This window comes from Prionailurus bengalensis, chromosome C2 (assembly GCF_016509475.1).
Source record: "Prionailurus bengalensis isolate Pbe53 chromosome C2, Fcat_Pben_1.1_paternal_pri, whole genome shotgun sequence".
Taxonomy (NCBI): domain Eukaryota; kingdom Metazoa; phylum Chordata; class Mammalia; order Carnivora; family Felidae; genus Prionailurus; species Prionailurus bengalensis.
The window spans coordinates 87,663,197-87,686,994 of record NC_057350.1 but is presented as its reverse complement, the minus strand read 5'-3'; the positions used below and the strand labels follow the sequence as shown (position 1 = coordinate 87,686,994).

Sequence of the window (23,798 nt, the reverse complement as noted above, 5' to 3'; positions counted from 1 at the left end):
TAGCGGAACACCTAGTAAAGAGCTAGGCCTGTTAGCAACACAGAGGTAAGGCCTCTGGAATAGTGTGTGTGGTCAGAAGAGGGAGGGCGATGAGGACACATCCAAGTCTGCACGGGGATCAGTGCCTCATTCTCAGGTGGGCCAGGCTCAATGACCACCATGAACAAGCACCTTCTCTTGTTCTCTGGGCCTTGTGAAAGCTACTACTTTCTCTCAACCCAGATAATTGAGGCGGGGCTGGGGGCAGAGAGCTCCAAAAACATAAGTGGGATTGACTATCACAGGTTCCAGAGATTAGGATGTAGACACAGATCTTTTGGGGACGGCTGTTCATCCTGCTACCACCCTTATCTGACACTCTTGGGTCACAATACATTTCGGTCACTTTACAAATATAAAGGTGCAGATGGTTTGCAAATTTTTAAAACTGGTAAGTCGTTAGGATGGTATAGCCTGGTAACAAAGTTAACACCAAAGATGATATGATTTTATTGTCTTGTAGAAAGTTAACCAATCTTGTATCAAACTTGGAAATCTTTTTCTGGCATTTCTTTCCCAACCATCTCTGTTCCTTTACTTTGGAACTAACTCTTTTGTCTTCCTGCTGGTTCCCTCATTAATGAAATAAATAAATAAATTTTAAAAATGTGGACACATGGTGAGAAATAAGCTGTGTATTTATATAATAATGTCATAAATGACCCATGAATGGCATGAGAAGAAAGAGAAAGCACTAATATTTTTGTCCCAAGGCATCTCCTTTTATTAGAGGCACTTTTTACCAGTGAAATATGATCTGTCTTGCCTGTGAAGCCTGACCTAACAGAACTCCATTACTGTCACTGGCTTCCCTTCATCAATGTTTCACGACCCAAGTGGATTATGAATCACAGGACGCAAAGGGCACCATATATCAGGAAGAAGAGGCAAAATCTCTCTCTCAGGATTCTAGACTTACAGTTCATATTCTCTTTGCCGCTTAGAACAGCAAGTGTAAACAGAATCCTACTGTGCAAATGAAATTTTATTTCAGTAGTACAGTTACTATTTAGGTAAGTGCTATTTTCCACCTAGTTAGAAAGGCCTTAAGTCATTACTAAGACAAGTTATTGTCTACCTCACATTTTAAAGCCATTTATTTTGTCCAAGGAAGCTAAGCTAAATGTTATAAAATATAGAAAAACACTGCAAAAAAGGCAGTTTTCAAGCCAAGAGTAATATGCAACTAAAAAGGTTCTGAAACTTTTCAGCCCCCAGACATGCTAGTTTAGGATTGACAGTGAAATACGGATTCTAACACCTAAAGATCAGCCTTTCTTTCAACCAAGACTTTTTTTTTTTTTTTTAATCTAATTTCTTTACAGGCAAAAAACTGTCGTCTGGGAAAACAGATAAGCAATGCTGGTAAGCTGCAGATATTGTTTAGTACTTGACTAGAGGAATGGTCAGCAAAACAATGATAGCCATAAATTTGAGTTGTGGCTGTTTTGGTATCACAGTGGCTATATTAGTAGTTCCCAAGCTTGAGTGGGCATCAGAATCATTTGGAAGTCTTGTCCAGACACAGATTGCTGGGCCCCACAACCAGGGTTTCTGCTTCAGTACGTGTAAGTGTGGGAGTGGGGGCCAGAATCTGCATTTCTAACAAGTTCCCAGGTGATGCTGATACTGCTGATGTAGGGCCCCACGATGAGAACTTCTGATCAGATGCTGACATTCCGTGTAGGCAAGTGGAACTCCGGAGTTTACAAATAAACTCTGATGTCGGCATTACTTTGCATCATCACATGATTTTGAAAAATGCTCCACAGTTACAACAACCTCCTGGAAGTGCCTTGGCTTTAAAAATAGTATTTTAATTGGTTTAAGCTAATTGGATTTTAAGGTATTACACTCTCTAAAGAAAAAGGATTTGTTTTTTTCTCCCAGCTGCTGTTTGTTCTGAATGATAAGCACTGGGTGAAGGATAAGAAGAATTAAATAACTCCTTAAGAATATTGTTTTGTTCTCTTTATTCAAAATTATGATTTGAAAATTACTGTATTTGTAGCTGTGGTTGTCCTAGCATAATAACCGTTGGCTAACCTCTATGTCAGTCTTTCGTAACTCCTTATACAATTGCCTTTACATTACTGCTAGAGATTTCCTAGCAAAACACAGTTTTAAAAATCTCAGTATCTTTTCAAAAGAGATTGATGGGGAATGGGAGCTGCTTAACTGTAGAAAGGAAAAATATCTTATAACAACTAGCAGACTTTGGGTAACAGCATAACACAGTATTTAAAAGCATAATCTTTGGAGTCAGACTGCCTGGGGCCAAATCCTGGTTGGATTTAATAGTAACTGGTGACCTTGGACAAATTACTTAATCTCTATAATCCTCAGTATTCTCACCTGCAAAATGTATATTCACTTATAGAGTCCATACAAGAATTAAGTACAATAACTCATGTAAATGCACACACAAAATGCTCAGTACATAGTGCTATAAAACCTGGCTTTTGTTATCACCTTTCTGGTTAGTGCTTGTCAGGTGTGACTTCAGAAATTCATTAAAAAATTATCTGTATCTAGAGCACTTTTGTTTAGTGGTTAATAGAGACTAGTTAGATTCTTTTTAATTAATTGATTTATTTTGAGAGAGAGGGAGCATGTGCACACACACACACACATGTGAGTAGGGGAGGGGCAGAGAGAGAGGGAGACAGAGAATCCCAAGTAGGCTCCACAGTATCAGTACAGAGCCCAACATAGGGCTCAAACTCACAAACTGTGCGATCATAACCTGAGTTAAAATTAAGAGTTGGACGCTTAACTGACTGAGCCACACAGGTGCCCTGAGACTAATTGGTTCCTTACACAGAACAGATAAACTCTTGCCTCATTGAGATGGTCACAGTTTTTTTCTTAATCAGTCAACAGATATTTATTGTTGAAGGTACACACAAAAAAGTCGTATCTTATGTGTCAGAGCAAATTTCTAGAGCTTTGTGCAAGGCGGGCACATATGGTTCCCATCTCCGTACCATTATGAAATTCTATGTTGTAGAACATTGAAGCAAATCAGTGCTGATTTTGAAAAGAGAGGGATAGTCTGTTATCATGAGTAACTAAAAATTATTTTTGAAACTAGCTTCCAAAATGATAAAAGAATAAAATTTTGTTACGTTATTTTTATTTTGATCTGCTCTTTAGTTAAACAATAATTAGCCACTACTTTCAAATTGTTAAATTTGACAAGAGTTGTTTCTCCTCTGTTAGTATTCTCTTATTTTTCCACTTCAGCAAGTATTTGTTGAATCCCTACTATGTGCAGATTTCCTACTATGCTGAAAGTGATCTTCCATATTTCTTTCCTTCCTTCTTGCCTTCCGACTGTTCTTGCCCTTCTGCCTTTTCTTTGCTCCTTCCTTCTATCTTTGCTTCCTTCCTCATTGGTAGCTCACTCACACCTCATTGGTGTGCTGTCAAGAGGGAAAAAGGGATGTTGATGTGGATCCTGCACTGTCTTCCAACAAGCAAAACTACATAGCGTACCATCTAATTGTTTCTAATAGACATAAGGTCTTGATACTTCTTATAATTGAACTCCTTTTTCTAATTTTTTCACTGCCTTACTTGTAGGTTTTGGAGGGTTGACATTCAATCACATTTGCTGAACTGAAATGGGCTTAAATGCAAACTATTAGTATTGCAGAGAGTAGAGGTTCAGAATGAATTTGGGAGGGAGGCACAAAATTGTGCACGGCCTCAGATCCGAGGGCAATCCTAATTTATCTTACAAAGCTTCTGGAAGAAAGTGATATTCTTTAAAATCCCTTAACTCATCTTAATCCTAGAAATGTAAGTAATAATCAGGGACTGCAATGAGAAGGGAAATAGATGGTTTGTGAGTTCTCTCGGGTGAATAAGCTTGGTGTAGTTGATACGAGGTGGCTTGTGGGTAGGAACAGGGCTTTAGAAGCTGATGGGTGATTTGAAGGCTGGCTCTTCTTCCCTTTGCTACTTCTTTTCAAGGTGAATTTCTCATGTGAGAAATGGGGATATTAATTTCCAAGATTATTGCAAGAATTTCAAATAATATGTTTGAAATATTTCATTTATACACATGAGGTGTGTAATAGGACAGCTATTAAGAATGCATTTCTGTTTGTATTGCTCCTTTAAGAATTTAGAAAACATATCTGCACTTGCATCTTAAAGTTACAATTGTTCAGGGGTGCCTGGGTGGCTCAGTGGGTTGAGCGTCTCACTTCAGCTCAGGTCGTGATCTCACAGCTTGTGAGTTCACGCCCCACGTAGGGCTCTGTGCTGACAGCTCTGAGCCTGGAGCCTGCTTCAGATTCTGTGTCTCCCTCTCTCTCTGCCCCTACCCCTCTCACGTTCTGTCTCTGTCTCTGTCTCTCAAAGATAAATAAATGTCAAAAAAAATTTTTTTAAAAAGTTGCAATTGTTCTGGTTTGGGATACTGCCAACTTGATGGAATTATGATTATATGGAAGGAAGCATTTTCTATGTGGAGGTCAGCAAAATCAGAGAGCAGCATAACTATGACTAAGTACTGGAGAGCCTGGTTCCTGCAGCTTCTCATTAAGTCCAACTTCAATTGGCAAGAACCCGTCTTGGAGCTATCCTTCCAGTGTCCAGACTTGGCAAAGAAATGCTTAACTGTCACTTTCCAGCAAAAGCTGGGTTCATTTTCTTTTGCCCCACCTCTATCTCAACCCACTTATAGAAAAAGCTAATTTTACATCATTACCTGTGTTTTGCCTCAACATTTCAAGCGTTTTCTAATTTTTCAGATTGTATGATTTCTTTAAACAATTAACTTCAGGGAATACTAATTACATGGTTGCGTGTCAAGAAACTTTATTGTTTTATTTTTTTTAAATTTTTAATGTTTATTTATCTTTGAGAGAGAGAGAGAGAGAGAATAAGCAGGGGAGGGGCAGAGAGGGAGACACAGAATCCAAAGCAGGCTCCAGGCTCTGAACTATCAGCACAGAACCTGACATGGTCTTGAACCCACAAACCACGAGATCATGACCTGAGCCAAATCTGACGCTTAACTGACTGAGCCACCCTGATGCCCCGAAACTTTATTCTTAAGTACATAGAGATTATATAATTTATCATAATCTCCTGCCACTGATTAGTGTATTCAAAACACTATTTGAAAGAGACCAGACTATGCTTTTCCTGTTCTCCATTTTGAAAAGAAAAGGAGCTGACATAAGAATTCTCCATTTTCTTTGTGATTCTGAAATATATATTTTTTGAAATATGATTGAATTTTTTTAAATGTTTATTTATTTTTGAGAGAGAGAGAAAGAGAATGCAAAAAGGGGAGGGGCAGAGAGAGAGGGAGACACAGAATCTGAAGTGGGCTCCAGGCTCCCAGCTGTCAGCGCAGAGCCTGATGCGGGGCTCAAACTTATCAACTGCAAGATCATGATCTGAGCCAAAGTTGGCACGTAACTAAGCCACTCAGGAGCCCTTGAAATATGATTTTTAAATAAAGCTTGCAAATAGCTCCTCACCTGTTACCTGTTGAACCTAAGATAATTTATGTTGGTTTGAGAGAGAAGAAAACATTTCCTTGATTTTCTCATGAGCTATCTGTGTGATAGTGGAGCAGAAATAAGTTTTGGTAAGCTGAAATTGTTTATTTGAATAGTCTGCAAGCCAGTTTTAAGTTGAATTTTTATATCACCTTCATCATCTTATCTACCTAGAAAGATCATATATTTAAGGGCGGTATGTTTCTAACAGTTAAAACACCTTCCTGTCTTTTATTACAATTAGGTTAATCAGCCTATGCTCTTGCTGCTTTATTTGAGTGATTTAGTATTTCAGATGATTAAATTCCCCAATTCATGAAATTGTCCTTATTTAATCATATGTAGACTTAAAACTAGGAGATTATGATTTTCCTAGTTTAGAAAAATCTTGAAAAGCATGCAGTGTTTTTAAAAAAGCAAATTAAGGGGGGAGGCGCCTGGGTGGCTCGGTCGTTTGAGCATCCAGCTTCGGCTCAGGTCATGATCTCACTGTGAGTTCGAGCCCTGTTTTGGGCTCTGTGCTGACAGTTCAGAGCCTGCAGCCTGCTTTAGATTCTGTGTCTCCCTCTCTCTCTCTGCCCCACCCCTGCTTGTGCTCTGTCTCTCAAAAATGGATAAACGTCACAAACACAAAAAAAAGCAAATTAAGGGATAAATTCTTTACATATAATTGGTGAGCCTGTAAAGGATTCATGACAATTTATCTAGACAGAACTGTCATGGTGCATTTTAAATTATGTTTTGGAGGACAATATCGGGAATCCCACACAAATTTTCCAAAGCACATTGTGTTTGCTTAAAGGCACACCAGTGAGCAAGAGGAAGGATGCTGTGGTGGGATGAAATCAGACAACCAGCAGGAGAGGAGCAGTCATTGGAATAACAAGATAAATGCATTGTGGGTCTCCACGGCAACTGAGGGCCCCAGTTGATCCTCTGCCCCTCCAGCGTTGGGTAGAACACAGCCCACCTGTGCCAAATCTCCCGCTCTACAGAAACAAATGTTCCATTGCTACATTAAATTTTTCCAAGGATTCCAGGTTATGAAACAGTACCAATTACTTTACCTGAATGTAAATCTCTAATGCACTTAATAAGAATGTTTCTCTAATAAATGTTATCAATTAAAAAAATACATTTAGAATGAATACAGAGGATGAAAATACATTTTTATGCTATATTTACAATTCATTAAGCTTTCTAGGTTTATTTGTTCTGGAAGTGAGCTGACTTGTTTTCCAGCAGAGTCCTGGAAGCAGTAATGCCCACTCCTCTCCAGTGAATGTTAGAAATGGGAACAGGAGTCGGTTCTCTTAGTGGTTGATTCCAGTGGCCTTCCATTGCCTCAACATTTCTTATCCGTGTCCTCCTGCTCTAGGCCGCTTACCAGTTCTGGGTGCATGGACAATTTTCCTAATCTCACTGTGTCTTAGTTTCCCATCTATGAAATAGGGGTAATAAATAAACTTACCTCATATAGCCATTTGTCAGGATCAAATGAGCTAACATGTATTATTAGAAGACTTTATCATAACAATCAATAATATTTGCTATTATCATAATTATCCCTTTACTTCACCTCACAGTATCTCTTAGTCTGATCTAGTAAATTCAAGAAAATTTCTCTTGCTTACTCCATCTCACTTACTTTCAACTAGATTGCAGAATGCATGAATGTGGACACATTTCTTAAGAGATCTTTGTGGTTTTAGATCAAGGCTGCATCCTTAGAGAGTGTTTGTGCCAATGAAAAGATTGAGGCTGACTTTGGCCTTCTCTGTAGTTTTACCCAAAGGAGAGAACTAGTTAGAGACAAGCCAGTTACACTGGAGTTGAGGGTCAAGTAGTGGACAGATAGATCCGGTTCATACCATACTTCCATCAGTGACTAGTTGGGTGTCTCAGAAAAAGGATTTTGACTTTACCAAGACTCTTTAAAGGATCCTTAAAATGAGGCTAATAACAATTCATAGGATTATTTGAGTATTGGATGTAACATATTAAAAGCACATAGTAAAGTTCCTAATACTTAGTGGGCATTCACAAATGGTAGCTCTTACTATTATAATTACTGCTAATACTGTAATTATTAATTCTTCAACATGAAATTTACTTTAATGTGACAGTCAGGATCCCGATATGTAAGTACCTTGGTCCAAAGGGCATACATGTGAATGAAGAGTCAACAGGTAAGTTCCTCTTTTTTGTGTTTTGTTATATAAATTTTGCTAATACTGGAGTAGAAGAGATTTTATATTGCAAAACGATGGAAAAGTAAATGGTAGAACAAAGAAAAAGTGCTAAATATATAGTGAATTCGTTGAGACATGTTCCAGCCAAATAGACACATATATTATTAGTTGTCTCAAGCTTTGAGACAGATTACTGAGAAAGCATATGAAATACAGAAAAAAAATACTTCAAACTTTTTTTGGGGAAAATTTAAATAAAATATTTATGATATAAATTATCTATTAGAAAAGGTGGGTGGATTAAAGAATCAGCTTTGTGACCTGTGTTGGAGGCACTAATTCCAATTCTGAAGCCGACTCAGAGTTCAGGGCGCTTTTCCCACCACTTAGTTCTGGTTGAGATCTGTGTTCTGAGGACCTAGAGGGGATGAAAAAAGGAGATTACATCAAGAAACAAATTCAGCTAGGAAGGCAGTCAAGAAACTGAGTTAATTTGGATCATTGAGAGTCATGATAACAAAGCTCTCATCAGAGTTTTGATGAAAAAGAGAGTTTTTATATAATTTTACACAACCACGTTTGAAGTTTAAGTGGCTGCAGTGTGCTAGGCATAATCTAAATCTGATTGATTTAGAATTCAGTTCAATTATGTACAAAAAGTAAATAAACACAATCCCATTTTTCTTTTTTTTTTTAAATTTTTTTTTCAACGTTTATTTATTTTTTTTGGGACAGAGAGAGACAGAGCATGAACGGGGGAGGGGCAGAGAGAGAGGGAGACACAGAATCGGAAACAGGCTCCAGGCTCCGAGCCATCAGCCCAGAGCCTGACGCGGGGCTCGAACTCACAGACCGCGAGATCGTGACCTGGCTGAAGTCGGACGCTTAACCGACTGCGCCACCCAGGCGCCCCAATCCCATTTTTCTTATAAACGGTTCTGCTTTATTAAAAGTATTTTGGGAGGGGAGTGTCTCACAGTGACCCAGGTGTGATTTGATCTTTACACAGAATTTGAAATGTCACCATAAGTGGAGATGTGCAAGGGGCAACAGGAGACTGAAACATGTTGCCCTTCAGGAAGACTTAAAAACATGGTAAAATTCAGGTGGCCAATTTTTCTCATGAGCATCCACAGATTGTTCTTAATTAGTGTATTATCTGACAATGATGATTAAGATGGTCAGAAAAGGTTACCTGTGTAACCAGAAACATTTAATTTAACTGCCATTCATATAATATATTGAATATGCACACATATGTACGTACATACATAAACCTATTTTTATTGATCGGCTCAGTTACACATTCAGAAAATTATCAACAAATATTAAAGAAATATTGAATACTGGTTATGAATCTACCAAAGTCATTATTGGTTGAATTTTTGACAATTCAGATTTAATACTTAGTTTTAGAAGCTATGATAACTAACATTGAAACATAGGGGGTTATACATGGCACCAAGTATTTGGATTGATTTAACTCATTGGCTATTTCAGTACATAGGAGAAATACCCATACAGTTGACACATCAATAGCTATTTTCTGATATTACAATATCTTACCATAAGAGTTCCTTTGATCCAGTTCTAGAAGAGCATGATTTTCTTTCTGCCATTGGATGCCCCTTGCTATTTCGATCTCCATGAAACTTAACATCATCCCATTTTTCCAGTTGTGTTTGAATGTCTATGAAGGAGATGGGAAAGGGGTAAAAGGACAGTGGAATATGAGATACAGACAGAAGAGAGATCAAGATTAAGAAGTTTTATACAAGTGAACTTCACTCAACTGATGCTCCTAAACCTAAGACCAGTGTTTTAAGGTTGCATGAAAATTAATTAAAACATGTGCAGCTAAATAAAAATGAGACCCATTAAGAAACATTGGTTTACTTAAACAATCAAGTTCTTTTACCTGAATTTGTTTTAAGAGCTGTGTGCATTCTGAATTCTGTGTATGAGTCCATGGAACCCCCATGGAATGAACATATGGAGTACTATCCTACCTGCCTCTAGCTAAAGAGGTGACTTTGAGACACTTCTGCATGTTTATAAAAAGAAATTCTGTTTATGCCACCCCTATCAAAATAACACCAGCATTCTTCACAGAGCTAGAACAAACAATCCTAAAATTTGTATGGAACCAGAAAAGACCCCGAATAGCCAAAGCAATCTTAAAAAAGAAAACCAAAGCTGGAGGCAACAGAATCCTGAACTTCAAGATGTATTACAAACCTGTAATCATCAAGACAGAATGGTACTGGCACAAAAACACACTCAGATCAATGCAACAGAATACAGAACCCAGAAATGGACCCACAAACGTATGGCTAACTAATCTTTGACAAAGCAGGAAAGAATATCCAATGGAATAAAGACAATCTCTTCAGCAAATGGTGCTGGGAAAACTTGACAGCGACATGCAGAAAAATGAACCTGGACCACTTTCTTACACCATACGCAAAAATAAACTCAAAATGAATGAAAGACCTAAATGTAAGACAGGAAGCCATCAAAATCCTAGAGGAGAAAGCAGGCAAAAACTTCTTTGACCATGGCCATAGCAACTTCTTACTCAACATGTCTCCAGAAGCAAGGGAAACAAAAGCAAAAGTGCACTATTGGGAACTCAACAAAATAAAAAGCTTCTGCACAGTGAAGGAAACAATCAGCAAAACTAAAAGGCAACTGATGAAATGGGAGAAGATATTTGCAAATGACATATCAGACCAAGGGGTAATATCCAAAATCTATAAAGAACTTATCAAACTCAACACCCAAAAAACAAAGAATCCAGTGAAGAAATGGGCAAAGACATGAATAGACACTTCTCCAAAGACATCCAGATGGCTGACAGACACGTGAAAAAATGCTCAACATGACTCATCATCAGGAAAATACAAATGGAAACCACAATGAGATACCACTTCACACCTGTCAGAATGGCTAACATTAACAATTCAGGAAAAACAGATGTTGATGAGGATGCAGAGAAAGAGGATCTCTTTTGCACTGCTGGTGGGAATGCAAACTGGTGCAGCCACTCTGGAAAACAGTATGGAGGTTCCTCAAAAAATTAAAAATAGAACTACCCTACCACCCAGCAATTGCACTACTAGGTATTTATCCAAGGGATATAGGTGTGCTGTTTCGAAGGGGCACATGCACCTCCATGTTTATAGTAGCACTATCAACAATAGCCAAAGTATGGAAGGAGCCCAAATATCCGGGAAGATGTGGTATATATATACAATGGAGTATTACTCGGCAATCAAAAAGAATGAAATCTTGCCATTTGCAACTCCGTGGATGGAACTGGAGGGTATTATGCTGAGCGAAATTAGTCAGTCAGAGAAAGACTTCACTCATATGAGGACTTTAAGATACAAAACAGATGAATTTAAGGGAAGGTAAGCAAAAATAATATAAAAACAGGGAAGGGGACAAAACATAAGAGCCTCTTAAATATAGAGATCAAACAGAGGGTTGGTGAAGAGGTTGTGGGAGGGGGGATGGGCTGAATGGGTAAGGGGCATTAAGGAATCTACTCCTGAAATCACTGTTGCACTATCTGCTAACTTGGATGTAAATTAAAAAAAAAAGAAATAAATGAAAAAAAAAAGGAAAAAAATCTGTTTAAAGAGATAAGCCTCACTTAAAAAAAAATTTTTTTTAACATTTTTTATTTATTTTTGAGACAGAGAGAGACAGAGGATGAACGGGGGAGGGTCGGAGAGAGAGGGAGACACAGAATCTGAAACAGGCTCCAGGCTCTGAGCTGTCAGCACAGAGCCCGACACGGGGCTCGAACTCACGAACCGTGAGATCATGACTTGAGCCGAAGTCGGACGCCCAACCGACTGAGCCACCCAGGAGCCCCGAGCCCCACTGTTAAAAGGAGGTGAGAAGAAAGTGGAACACTTTTCACAGGTTTGGATAAACTGATTAAGTTCATCAAAGGAGTGAATTAATAATGGGAAGAGAAAGTAAAGGTGCAATGGAGAAAATCAAGAGAATGCTAGAACAATTTTTTTCCCTGTGGTTTAATTCTTACAGTTAAAGAACTTGGCTGGGTTCATTTTCATTAATAAGTGTGTGACTGTAAATAAATTACTTAAACAGCCTTGGGGTCCAGTTTTTTAATTTATAGAAAGATAGGTTTAATTTATAGAAAGATAGGAGGTAGTCAATGTCCTCCATAGTTCTTTAGGTATTTTTATGACTTCTTCACAGAACATCTTCTTAAAAGCAGAGACATAAAAGTCTCATTTTTAAGTTTATTGTGTTATATTGTTATGAACTTAATATATCCTTAAATAAGTGTGTAAATTTCATTTATTCATTTGTACAACTGACTAAACCTAGAACACATGGATAGTGAGGAAGTACTGGAGATACTTATAAAGTTTTTCTCCAAAGACAAAGGCCTCAGAGAGGGACATGGCAGGGGAGAGGGGACATGTTCTGAAATACTTGTCGTTTTTCTTTCTCCTGATAAAGCAGACCTTAATTTGACTGGTTGCATGAGATGAGTTAAGCTTTCCTTTTTCAGGAAGATGTACAGTAGAAAACAGGATGGGCTTTGACGTTAATCAGAACTAGGCTCAAATTCTAGCTCTTTCTTATATTGAGATCTTGGGCAGATTATTTAAATTTGAAAACCTGGTTCCTCACTTATTTCAGAGTTATGATGAATTAATGGGCTAATACATGTAAATCATGCAAGCATAGTCCTGGACACTATAAGCCATCAATAAATGGTAGCTGTTATTATTGTATCAGATACATCCCCATGCATGTTACATGTTCTGGCTGGCTGTTCCTGGACCTTGTGTTAAAATTGTTTTCTCTCTCTCTCAACTGGCTACCTCCCAATCTAGACTAAATTCTCCTAGAGAGCAAGATTCATGTGTTATTCTTACTTGTAACTCCAATGCCTCATATGGCACCTGCCATCTATCAAGAATTCGACACATGTGGGTTGAATAAATAAATGAATGAATCCACATTAGTTATGCAAAATTGGATGCCCCAACTGCTATTTAATCCAAGAACAAAAGTGTGTGCTGCCCATTTCCTACATGGAATTAATCTTTTCTACTCCTTTCCCATGGTTTTAATGTCATTTGTGGAATTTCCTTGTATTAAGGCAGGGGCAAGCAGCAGGCGACACATGCTATTACCTTACCTAAATCTAAGGATGAAGTCTCTGGGCCTCTGAGAGGCTGGCCTCTCTGCTCAGCATCCGCACTGATGAGTTCAGATCCATCAGCCTTTTTCTTGAGGGATGAGGTTTTCGATGAGGCCTCCAACTTCTTGGCTTTGGTTTGGGTTTGAGAGACGGGTTCACTCAGGTCAAGGAGATCTAAGCCTGTGGTCAATACTATCAAAGATGGAAGAGGTTAAGATAAGCCCACTCACTGCTCTGAAGTTATTTTTAAAAATAGGATTCAGTTGGGTGCAGAAGAATATTGTGGTCAGAAGTATGAAATTAAGTTAGATGACCGTTGATTTGTACAGATGGTCTGTGTTTAGACTGGAAAGTTTGCTGTGTGTTCTCCTTTACTTGGCACAGTACAAACCCACAAAATAGGACTTAGACAAGCTTTACCAGGGATGAAAGTTTGCAAAACAGTTATGAGGAAGATTTGGAAAACTTTTTAAATGTCTTTGCGTTTAAACTTCAAACTACTAAAGCATATAGGATATAAAGGAATGCTATTAATCACTTTTTATTTAATTAAGCAGTTCAATCAGAGAACGGCTTGCTGTTTGGGCTCACACTAGAGAAGTATCTTATAATCCATAGTTGATGAATAGGTACACATGTTATGCCTTTGCTGTTTAATATGCAAATTTAAATTTCAACATAACAAGGCATAGAAGGGCTACACTTTAACTTCCCAGCAGGTTGATTACATTGTATTAAATACTCTAATGAAGACAGAAATAATCATTTGTTCAGATGCAAACTAGGCAAATGAGAATTAAAAAGGCAAGCTTTGTGACTCTTCATCCTCCTCTCTCTTACAGTGCAAGTAACCAGGGTTTGAGTAGCTCATTGTGAGAAATGGAAAATTACAATTAGGGAAGGTCCCTCCAGTCCTGCCTCTCTACCAGCTCAAGTACCGGAAGAGGCTGACTTCTGGCCTGGAATCACTTTACCCCCAGCTAGTTTAGGAAAGTCATCAGGGGCGCCTGGGTGGCGCAGTTGGTTAAGCGTCCGACTTCAGCCAGGTCACGATCTCGCGGTCGGCGAGTTCGAGCCCAGCGTCGGGCTCTGGGCTGATGGCTCAGAGCCTGGAGCCTGTTTCTGATTCTGTGTCTCCCTCTCTCTCTGCCCATCCCCCGTTCATGCTCTGTCTCTCTCTGTCCCAAAAATAAATGAAGGTTGGAAAAAAAAAAAAAAAAAGAAAAAAAAAGAAAGTCATCAAAGTGACAGAGAAATCCTTGTGTTAGCCCTTTCTGGCACTGTCTACAACCAAGACTGAACCACTCCTTTTCTTTGATCTCCCAGCAGGTCCTCCTGGTAGGGAATGGATTTTTGTGGATATCTCAACATTCTTCCATCTGCTCCCCCCTTGCACTCAAGTGGGTCAGACCTCAGTTGAACTCACAACCTGGGTTTCTTTAGTACCACTGTCCTCATGAGCTAACCACCCCTATAGCGTCCTTAGGATAGTTTGTCAAGCTGTATTCTCAATACAGAATTGAGAAATTCTCAGTTTCTGATTTCAATTACAAATCACAGTGATGGGATGTTAATGGTGAAGTGGAAAGACCTGACTCTACCACTGCTTAGTTGTGTGACTTGGAGTAAGTTTCTTGACTTCTCTGAGCTTCAGTTTCCTCCTCTGAAAAATGCAGAATTAATAAGTCTATCTTTTAGATAAGATGTGAAGATTAACTCATCTAATTTGTATATTGAATATGTGAAGTGCTAGGCATACAATAGGTACTCAACAAATGTTATTTCCGTTCTTTGGTGGCCAATTTGTGATGCTTTTCTTTTTGTTAATCTCCTATTCTCCTATTCTCCTATTCTCCCTGTTGTTTTTCTATTTTGGGCAAGAAGCAGATCCATACACTGACAGAAAGGGGGAACATCACTGGGAATAAAACAGAGAATGAGACAAAGATATTGGTTACAGAGGATGCTATGAAGTAAATTTATCATAAAATGGCCTGAGAGCATCAGCTTATCTCCTCTGAGTCTTCCGGAGGAGATGGGAACCCCCTTCCAATGCTAAGATGCTCTGAAATATGAGGAGTGTTATGTGGCTAGCAAAAACCTCAACGTGAGGAGAAAGAAGTGGCTTTTAGAGGTAAGCCGCCTGGCTTGGTGTCTCAAATTTAAACATGGCAAGCGGCCAACATAGACTAGGATGTAACGCATTTCATATTCTTTGAATGTTTAAACAGAAATTTCCAGGCCACTATTATGTTGGCAGAGATTCTAGGCCTACCAAAATTTCCTTATAACAGAAGGAAGGAAGTGGGTAACAGTCTCGGGAATGCCATATATGTCTTTTTACTAATTGTACAAACAATTAGGAATTAGTCACTTGCTCCTACACTTCTTTTAGCAGTAAATTATATAGGACTTGTCTACTTGTATATAGGAAGTATATTTATTACGGAATAAACTGATGGAGTATTAATTTAATTCTATATCTGCTTCTCACCATTCAGAACAAATGAATTACTAAAGGAGTGAACCGCAAATTCAAACTTTGCTCAGTAACATTCTTTCCCTCTCCAAACTGGCCTGAGCACTTCCTGTGTTGGTTCTGAGCTCTGTGTTCCTTTGTTCTTTTCCCAGCAAACATGAAACAAATGCTTGGCACACACAAAAGGCCTTATTTGTTACCCACTTGATGAAGGGGGTGGCTTGGAGGTTGAATGGTAAGCTTTGAAGCTGAGAGAGTCCCTGGGGACTACAATTTCAAAAGCATACAAGGATGGATGCAGCCTTTTGCTTTCTGGAGGAAGACAAGTGCATTTTAGCAAGTGTGTGTGTGTGTGTGTGTGTGTGTACGTGTGTGTGAGTGTGTTGCATGCACATGCACTTTAGTAAATAGTTTTGAAATAAGGGTCTCACTGTTCCATCTGGGCTTCGAAGGAGGCATACCTTGGCATGGAAGGGGGTATTGTTCTGCTGATTTTTGTAACCGGATTTTAAAGATTCTCTTAGACACATTAAAGTTTGAGTTCCAGAATCTGTGTGTCTAAATGAAGATAACCACCTCTTACAGTGGATGTGAAAATGTGTGTATATGTTTATGTGTGTGAGAGAGAGAGAGAGAAAGAGAGAGAGAGAGAGAGAGAGAGAGAAACTAATAGACTTAAAAATGCTACGTTGCTGGCTTTGGAGATGGAGGAAGTGGCCACAAGCCAAGGGATTGCAGGTACTTCCAGAAGCTGGAAAAGGCAGGGAGACAAATTCTCCTTTAGAGCCTCCAGAAGGAATGTGGCTCTGCCGACACCTTGATTTTAGGACTGCTGACTGACAGAATTATAGGACAATAAACTGGTGTTGTTTTTAAGCAACTGAATTTGTGGTAATTTGTTACAGCAGCAATAGGAAACTAATACAGCTTGTAGATCAGTGTCCATGCCAGGATGCAAACACAGGCCCTGTCACTCCCAAGCATGTGTTTGTTACCACTCCTCACTACACTTTATCTGAACCTGGAAGAAATATTGGTGCGGCTTCGATTATTTTTTTGGTTATTCCCAATCTGGCAGTTTGGGTAGTCTGAGGCAGAATTTAAATAGTTAGTAATCTCAAAATCTGCTTTTTAAAAAAAAATTTTTTTTTACACTTATTTATTTTTGAGAGACAGAGACAGACAGCATGAGCAGGGGAGGGGCAAAGAGAGAGGGAGACACAGAATCAGAAGCAAGGTCCAGGCTCCGAGCTGTCAGCACAGAGCCCAATGCGAGGCTCGAACCCACTAACTGTGAGATCGTGACCTGAGCCGAAGTTGGATGCTTAACCGACTGAGCCACCCAGGCACCCCTACTTCTTCTTTTTTAAATCACCTAGTTTCATTGGATAGAATTTCCTGAAGATGAAAGATGTAAGATGCTATGTAAGCACTTGTTTCCATTTATCTCAAGGATACCTAATTGAAGATCACAACGTATTGAACTGCAAGGCTCCTACAGGGCACTGAAGATGTTTATGAATGCTAGATTACTCAGGCTGTGGGAGGTGAGGCTGCTTAAAACAGTTAGAATGAAATAGCACCTATTATGAAGTTCTGATTTGATACTTTGATGGTAAGCACAATGCTATTTACACCACTACAGTATAATGAGGCTCAGATTTCTAGTGTATTTCTCTTAAGGAATAAATCTACATGGAGTGGTTAGAGAGAGCAGATCATGAAACAACCCTGATTGGTGTAGCCACAGAATGTGCCACAAGGAGCTGATGAGATCTCTGTTCTGTTTTGTAAGCTACGCAGTTATTCTAGAAACATGGTATTCTTTAGTATAGTGGCTACAAAGCAAAGTCCTTTAGGAATAATTTTGCCAGTGACGTCAAATAGATAAAATGGACTTAAATAATTCAACAAATTTTTGCTTATTTTATCTGAATATGTAATTAGAGCTACTTCCTACATTTCTAAGTTCTCTCAAGAGGCATGCCATTGGGTTCACAGCTACTTGGGCTTCAGAGAAATGTATTTTGTAAATATTACACTAACTTTGCAATTAAAATATTTAATTGGGTGGCTGTGACATGAGTGTGAACTTTAAGGGTGGCTCTTCCCTTATACATATGGGTCACTTATGCAGGTACACAGGTCCCATATAAGGAGTTGAAATTATTTTTTTTAATTCATGAAAAATGTTTCTTCTATCGTATCCAACTAATGGCTCAAGTTTGGGGATAAAATTTTTTTAGATTATGCACATTGATAAATGCAAACCAAGGACCCCCTGTTTTTCTTGGTCTTTAGAAAAGAATCTTTCCTGCACTTTGACATATGTTAGGTTTTTTGGGAGATTATAGACCAACAAGTTATTTTGGCAAATTTTAGAGTAAATAGTTGTTCTATAATGTAATCATGATCTTAAAATATCCATTGTCTAGTTACTTTCTGAACATTTGATATTTGCATCTGTGACAATATGTATTTATTTGTCATTTTAAAATCAAGGATATTAGTAATGATCTTACCTTACCTACCATGTAGGGATACAGTTTGAGAGGGTCAAGGAATTAGATACCATCTAGATTACAGATGAATTAAAGATAATTTGGGGTATTAATGACAACAAAATTAAAAACATCTTTATTTGATCAGCTTGATATTATCATTATTGGATGACAAAAAGTTAATCCTAAACAAGCAGAACAAGTAGAAACAAGCAGAAAGTAAAAAAGATAATTCAATGCTTTAGAAAAAGATTATAACTTAGAACTTCTATGAGACAGAAGACTGACATGTTCTTTTAAGATCAGTAGAGGAAAAAATCCTATCATTTGAGTGACATTTGGAAGAGATAAATATTTCCTATATTGTTTATTTTATGCTAATTTATATAAGAACTATGTTCTTTAAATATTTAAGTAAATGTCAAGGTGGTGGCACACTTTATTTTTTATTGGAAGAAAATGCCAGGTATAAGTGACTCTCTTAGTCTTCTTGACGGACTTGGTATAAACTAGAAGCAGGTTTTCTTCCATATTTTACTCCAAGATTGTTTAATATCCATTCCTTAAGCATAAAGATATACATAATACCTGGGGTATAACAGACAATGTTCAAAGACTGTCCTGATTTATCAATGTACTTTCATAGTATTCTATAAAATAACAATATTCTATTTCAAATTATTTTTTTATTAAAAATTTAGACAGAAAATAGTAACTATATATTTTCCCCAGAAACCTTAGCTATAAAATTATTGGACCACGTTGGAATTCTTTCCAAAGTGTTTGTATGCTAAAATTTTTCCTGTTTAGAGATGTATAATAATGTTCCATATTGAGGTATCAATAGTAGGTTCTATAACATTTAAGAAAAAAGTGTATTTCTTAGGCATTAAAAAAATACGGAGTTTCCTCCTTGAGATATACTTTTAAGATTAAAAAAACACACTATCAAATAAGAGTATTCCTTCAGGATAAAAATCTGTGTGACCCAGATGCACTGAGTGATGAGGACAAGAGAAGGAAACCTCACAATCTCAAATTACCATTATTCTTGAACCCCTACTTTGGAGGGTGCCGTGGATTGAACTGTGTCCCTGTAAAAAAACTCATACGTTGAAGTCTTAACCCCTAGTGCCTTGGAATGTGACTTTATTTGGAAATAGGGTTGTTGGAAATATAATTAGTTAAGATGAGTCATATTGTAGTAGAAGAGGTGCTGAATCCAATATGGCTGGTGTTCTTATGAAAAAGGGAAATTTGGATACAGAGACAGACACAAACACAGGAAGACATGCACACAGGAAGAATGTCATGTGAAGATTACAGTTATGCTGTCACAAGCCAATGAGCTACCAGAAAAGGAAAGTTTTTTCCTTTCTGTCCTTCCCAGGACAGTTTCTTCCTGAGCACATTTAGAGAGGGAGCGGCCCTGCTGATACCTTAATTTTGGTCTTCTAGTTCCCAGAATTACAAAACAATAAATTTCTGTTGTTCAATCCACTCAATTTGTGGTATCTTGTCATGAAAGTCTAGAAAACGTATACAGAAGGCAATATTGTAGTATTGCAATCGTAAGAAATTACATCTTCTTTTGAATTTTTTCTCCAATATTTCATATATCTCTTTCATATGTTGGAAAAATCAAAGTGAAAGTGCCTTTTGAATCAAGTATTATGTTGCTGTCTCTGGTGGGCCCTTCCTAAGTGACTTAATTTTAGCATTAGTGGGAGTTGGAAAGTGCATAAGGTACTGGAATCAAGATCTGAGAACTCTATCCTTTGCAGATTTTTTTTTTTTTAGAACAATGGGAACTTCTCAGTGCATCCAATTCTCATGGATTTTCCTGAAATGAGAGACACAAAGCTCCTCTCCAGTTTTGGAGGCATGAGCTCTAGTTTCATAGATAAGAAGGATAAATTTGATCAGGTAAAATCTGAACTTATTAATTTCCTGCTTAAATGTACCAAGTATAATTTTATTTGCTTGATTACTCAAAGTGATAGTTGAATTTAGAAAATGATTGCTTTGGTGTGATATAAAGAAAGTTAATGCATTTGAACAGAGAAGCATCGGGTATACGGTTTTCCTAACCTGATACCTAACAGTAATGGTAACATCTGTTAGAGCTTACATGGTATTAAGCTCTTACGTAGATTGCTTCATTTAATCTTCCCAAGTAACCTATGAGATGTTACCATTAAAGATGAGGAAACAGACTTAGTTAAGCAACTTTCCCAAGGACAAGAGCTGCTAAGTGGCACAGCTGGGTTTTGACATTGTCAACTGCGACTCCAGACACTGTAGACTATACTCCTGCATAAAGCTTCTATCTTATGTTAACTTTTGCCGTTGTAATTTTTAGCATTTAAAAACCCCACAATTTCCTTCACTCGTGATTTTCTTCACTTACCTAAAAGTATAATGAAAATATACCAGGAAACAGCAAGCTGAGGACATGATGGGGAAATGGATGCATTTAACAGGGCAGCACGTAACTGTTCTCTCCTTTCTCCATTAAATTCTTTCCTGCAATCTAACATAGCCTTTGTTCTTTGATTCTGAACATCATTTTTTCATCCTTATTTGAACAAGATGCCTTTGAACGTGAGTGGTGACTGAATAAAATCAATGCAGAAAGGCTGTCTCTGATACAGAAGGTGAAAAGTAGCTTTTGCGTCACATCTTATGTAGCTCCCTCGGGGTGGGCCCTAACGAAGTGACTTAGTTTTAGCATCAGTGAAAATTGGCAAATGCAGAGGGTACTAGAGGAGATGTGATTCATACCAGTGGGATCCTGCATCCACTCATTGGATGAATACTTATTAGTGCCTATATGTATGTGCCTACACAGATGATAGTTCACTGTTTGGGTATGTTTTAATTCCAGAAGAATATGCAAAGAATTCATTGTAAGAGGAAACAAGTAACACATTTACATGACAGAAAAATGAAATCGGCTCTTCAACATTTCAAGTCTCTAGGACTTTTAATTTTGTCATTTCAATCCGCTTGAAGGGGCTGCCTACATTTCTGGACTTTTGTCATACAAAATACTTCCAGCCACAACTTTAAAACCTTACTCTGAAATAGATGCTTTTGTTTTAAAGATTCCTTGTAATGTGACTTGAGATGCAAAGATGTAAGTCTGCACAGAAAAGATTCATTTGCTAATATTCAGCAAAATTGGTTGGGTAATATACATTGCAGTTTCTTTTATATTACAGAGTGATTTACCATTTTATGTTGAATAGTATATATTCTAAGCTTTCATTGGTTGCAAACATTATTCTACTTAAAATGCATTATAGAAATAAAATATGCATTTCACTATAGTGAAAATTAGCTCTACTTGAGGATCAGTTAAAAGTGAAAGAATTACCGGCTGTGTTGGACGTTACTGGCCTTGCTATTGCCTCCGATTTGGTTTCACAAAGAAAGTCATCGATGGAGGGACTCAAGAGGGGTCTGCTTTCTTGCTGTTCATTCACCAGCTGAGAACAGATGAACACAGGTATCAAAGGGCTTTGTTACACTGCAGAATCAGATGAATTAAAATGCAGCCTTGCAACAAAATGAGAATAGCAAGCTTATAAATAAATAAATAAATAAATAAATAAATAGGTAAGGGCAAGAAAGAAAAAAGATATCAAGGGATGGGGAATGAGCCTTTTAGCACTGTCAACATATGTTGGATGCAGCCAATTTCAGTTTTTAAAGCTCAAGCCTTTTTTTTCTCCTAGTACTGTTTTAGAATTCTAATTTCAATATGTGGAAAATGACACTTAATGAATCACAGTTCCTAAGGACCAATCCCACTCTTCACTTGGACAAAACACTACTGAGACCTGATAATACTGGCCCCAGACATTGAGGTGACACATTCTGTTTAGGATGGGCCATCAGTATTATGTGATAAACACAAGAGATCTGTATGTGTGTGGATAAAAGTTCTTCTTTTCTCTCTCTCTAAAAAAAACCTCAAGACATCTATGGACACATATCCTTCTTACATTTCCTTGGGATGCTTTTGTAGAGCATAACAAACATTATTTTGGGAGAGTAGAAAATATTGTTATATTAACTATATAGGTATCCAGTGGATATGTTTCTGAAAATCTATATGTAAAATAGATTTCTGTCAATTCAATTGTATTTTCCCATTGGCTTGTTCTCTAATTTTAGAAATCTTCAGTTTGATTTTTAGGTTGGTCTGTAATTAGCAGTGGCAGCCAATTATTAACTTTCAGTTATTCTGCACCTCTTAGAATCCAGACTTCCTTAAGTTCTGCTTCCATGGTTAAGGGAAGAAATATAATCATGATATTAAAGTGGTTAATTCCTAAATTAACTGTTTTTGTTTTTCAGGAGTTTTTATATTGGCCTATCTTAAAATGGACATAACCATCCAGTTTTCTACTTAAGAAAAACATGTGCCTAAAACCTCTAGATTTTTAAATACTGATTTGCAAGTCTGCATTTTCAGAGACACATAAAACAAAGATGAAGTCTTATTTTCTTTATTTTTTTTTCTTCATTTTGGATATAAATTCCTTTGTAAACAGGGACTAATAATAATTCTTATATCACCGCTCTGTGAGTAAATGTGTGAAATGGGCCTGGATTAACTATGGTTTTAGAAGACCAGGGTGTTAGATTTCTGTAGGTACTTTTAGATGTAAACATTAAAAATTATAGTCTTAATTTGATAAAAATATTTCTAGAAAGGCTTTTGTCCACATAAAAATGTCTAAATGGAAAAACAAAGGAAAAGGCAGTTGAGAGGGCTTATCCTTTTAGGTAAGTCTATCTATCAAAGATAATATTTTTTTGGAGCCTCTCTCTTCATGAAACTTCAGACTTATTTTCTGGAGAAAGTACTTCTAGCATTCTCAGACTTTTCTCAACATAGGAAGAAAGAAATACCAAAGAGGGTGCTGTTCAGAGAGACCCTATGGCATCCAGGACTGAGGTATGGCTTCTCCTCTGCCTCATAAGGTCTGTGTTTCTTCCACATCTACTGTCTTGTTTCTGAGCACACATCAAACCCAGACTGATGGAGTTGTTACATCTGCCTAATTTCCATCACTGAGCTGTTCCTGTGGCTTTCTTGCATAGATACAAATCAAAGAGGAAATAACTAACTACTTTCTGAGTCTGTGTTTTTCAAAATGGGGCACAATTTAACTGTTGGGAAATTCTGGGGGTGGGGTGGGGGATGGTGGCAGGTCTCTGAGGTGAAGAGGATAAAGGGCCAGATTTCAGATATCATGGGAAGGTAATTTGGGAATTGAAAGTTTTTTGGTTTTGATGGAGATAGGGAAGATGAAACAAGAAATATCATGAAATCTTTTCTTATAAGTTCTGAGGTCAGAGGCTATGTCTTACTCATACTTATATCCTTCACTACTTCTAATAGAATGTTTTCATGTATGAGGGGATCAATAAATGCCTACCAAATGGGACAGTGACTTTGCAGAAACTGAGGATGTAAAAATATCTACCTCAAACTGTCCAATTTTGAACTGCGTCTTCAGTTGGATGAATTTGGGAATCATTATTTTAGCCATACTAAGTCCTATTTTATTTGTATTTGTATAAATAAGAATAGCTTCTCATATGCCCCCTCCTCATTTTCAAACAAATTTATGGTTTTCCTATGGTGACCTGAGAACAAATCTTTTAGGTCCTAAAGGAAACTTGCAAAATGAACTGAATCTCCCAAAGAGTTCCTCTAAACTTTGCTTCCAAATTGTAGACCAATCTATTCTCTCCTTATTCGTTGGGAGGATGACTTATTGACTTTCTCTTAGAGTTACTTCCTTCAGTTGGAAAATACTTTATGAACTTACCTCATTTCATCATTTGAGTACA

At 37.6% G+C, this 23,798-nt stretch overlaps 1 protein-coding gene across 9 annotated transcripts in view; it reads right to left on the bottom strand.

The window, feature by feature from the left end:
• The window catches only part of PEX5L (peroxisomal biogenesis factor 5 like), a 228,911-nt gene that overhangs the window by 70,697 nt on the left and 134,416 nt on the right, over nt 1–23,798 (bottom strand). For all 9 annotated transcript variants that reach the window (XM_043594842.1, XM_043594839.1, XM_043594841.1 and 6 more), the window contains 4 exons: nt 21,307–21,418; nt 12,945–13,139; nt 9,320–9,443; nt 8,075–8,171 (listed from right to left, as the gene is read on the bottom strand). In XM_043594842.1, the coding sequence (XP_043450777.1) occupies nt 8,075–8,171; nt 9,320–9,443; nt 12,945–13,139; nt 21,307–21,418 (528 nt within the window). The remainder of the gene's footprint in view (nt 1–8,074; nt 8,172–9,319; nt 9,444–12,944; nt 13,140–21,306; nt 21,419–23,798) is intronic.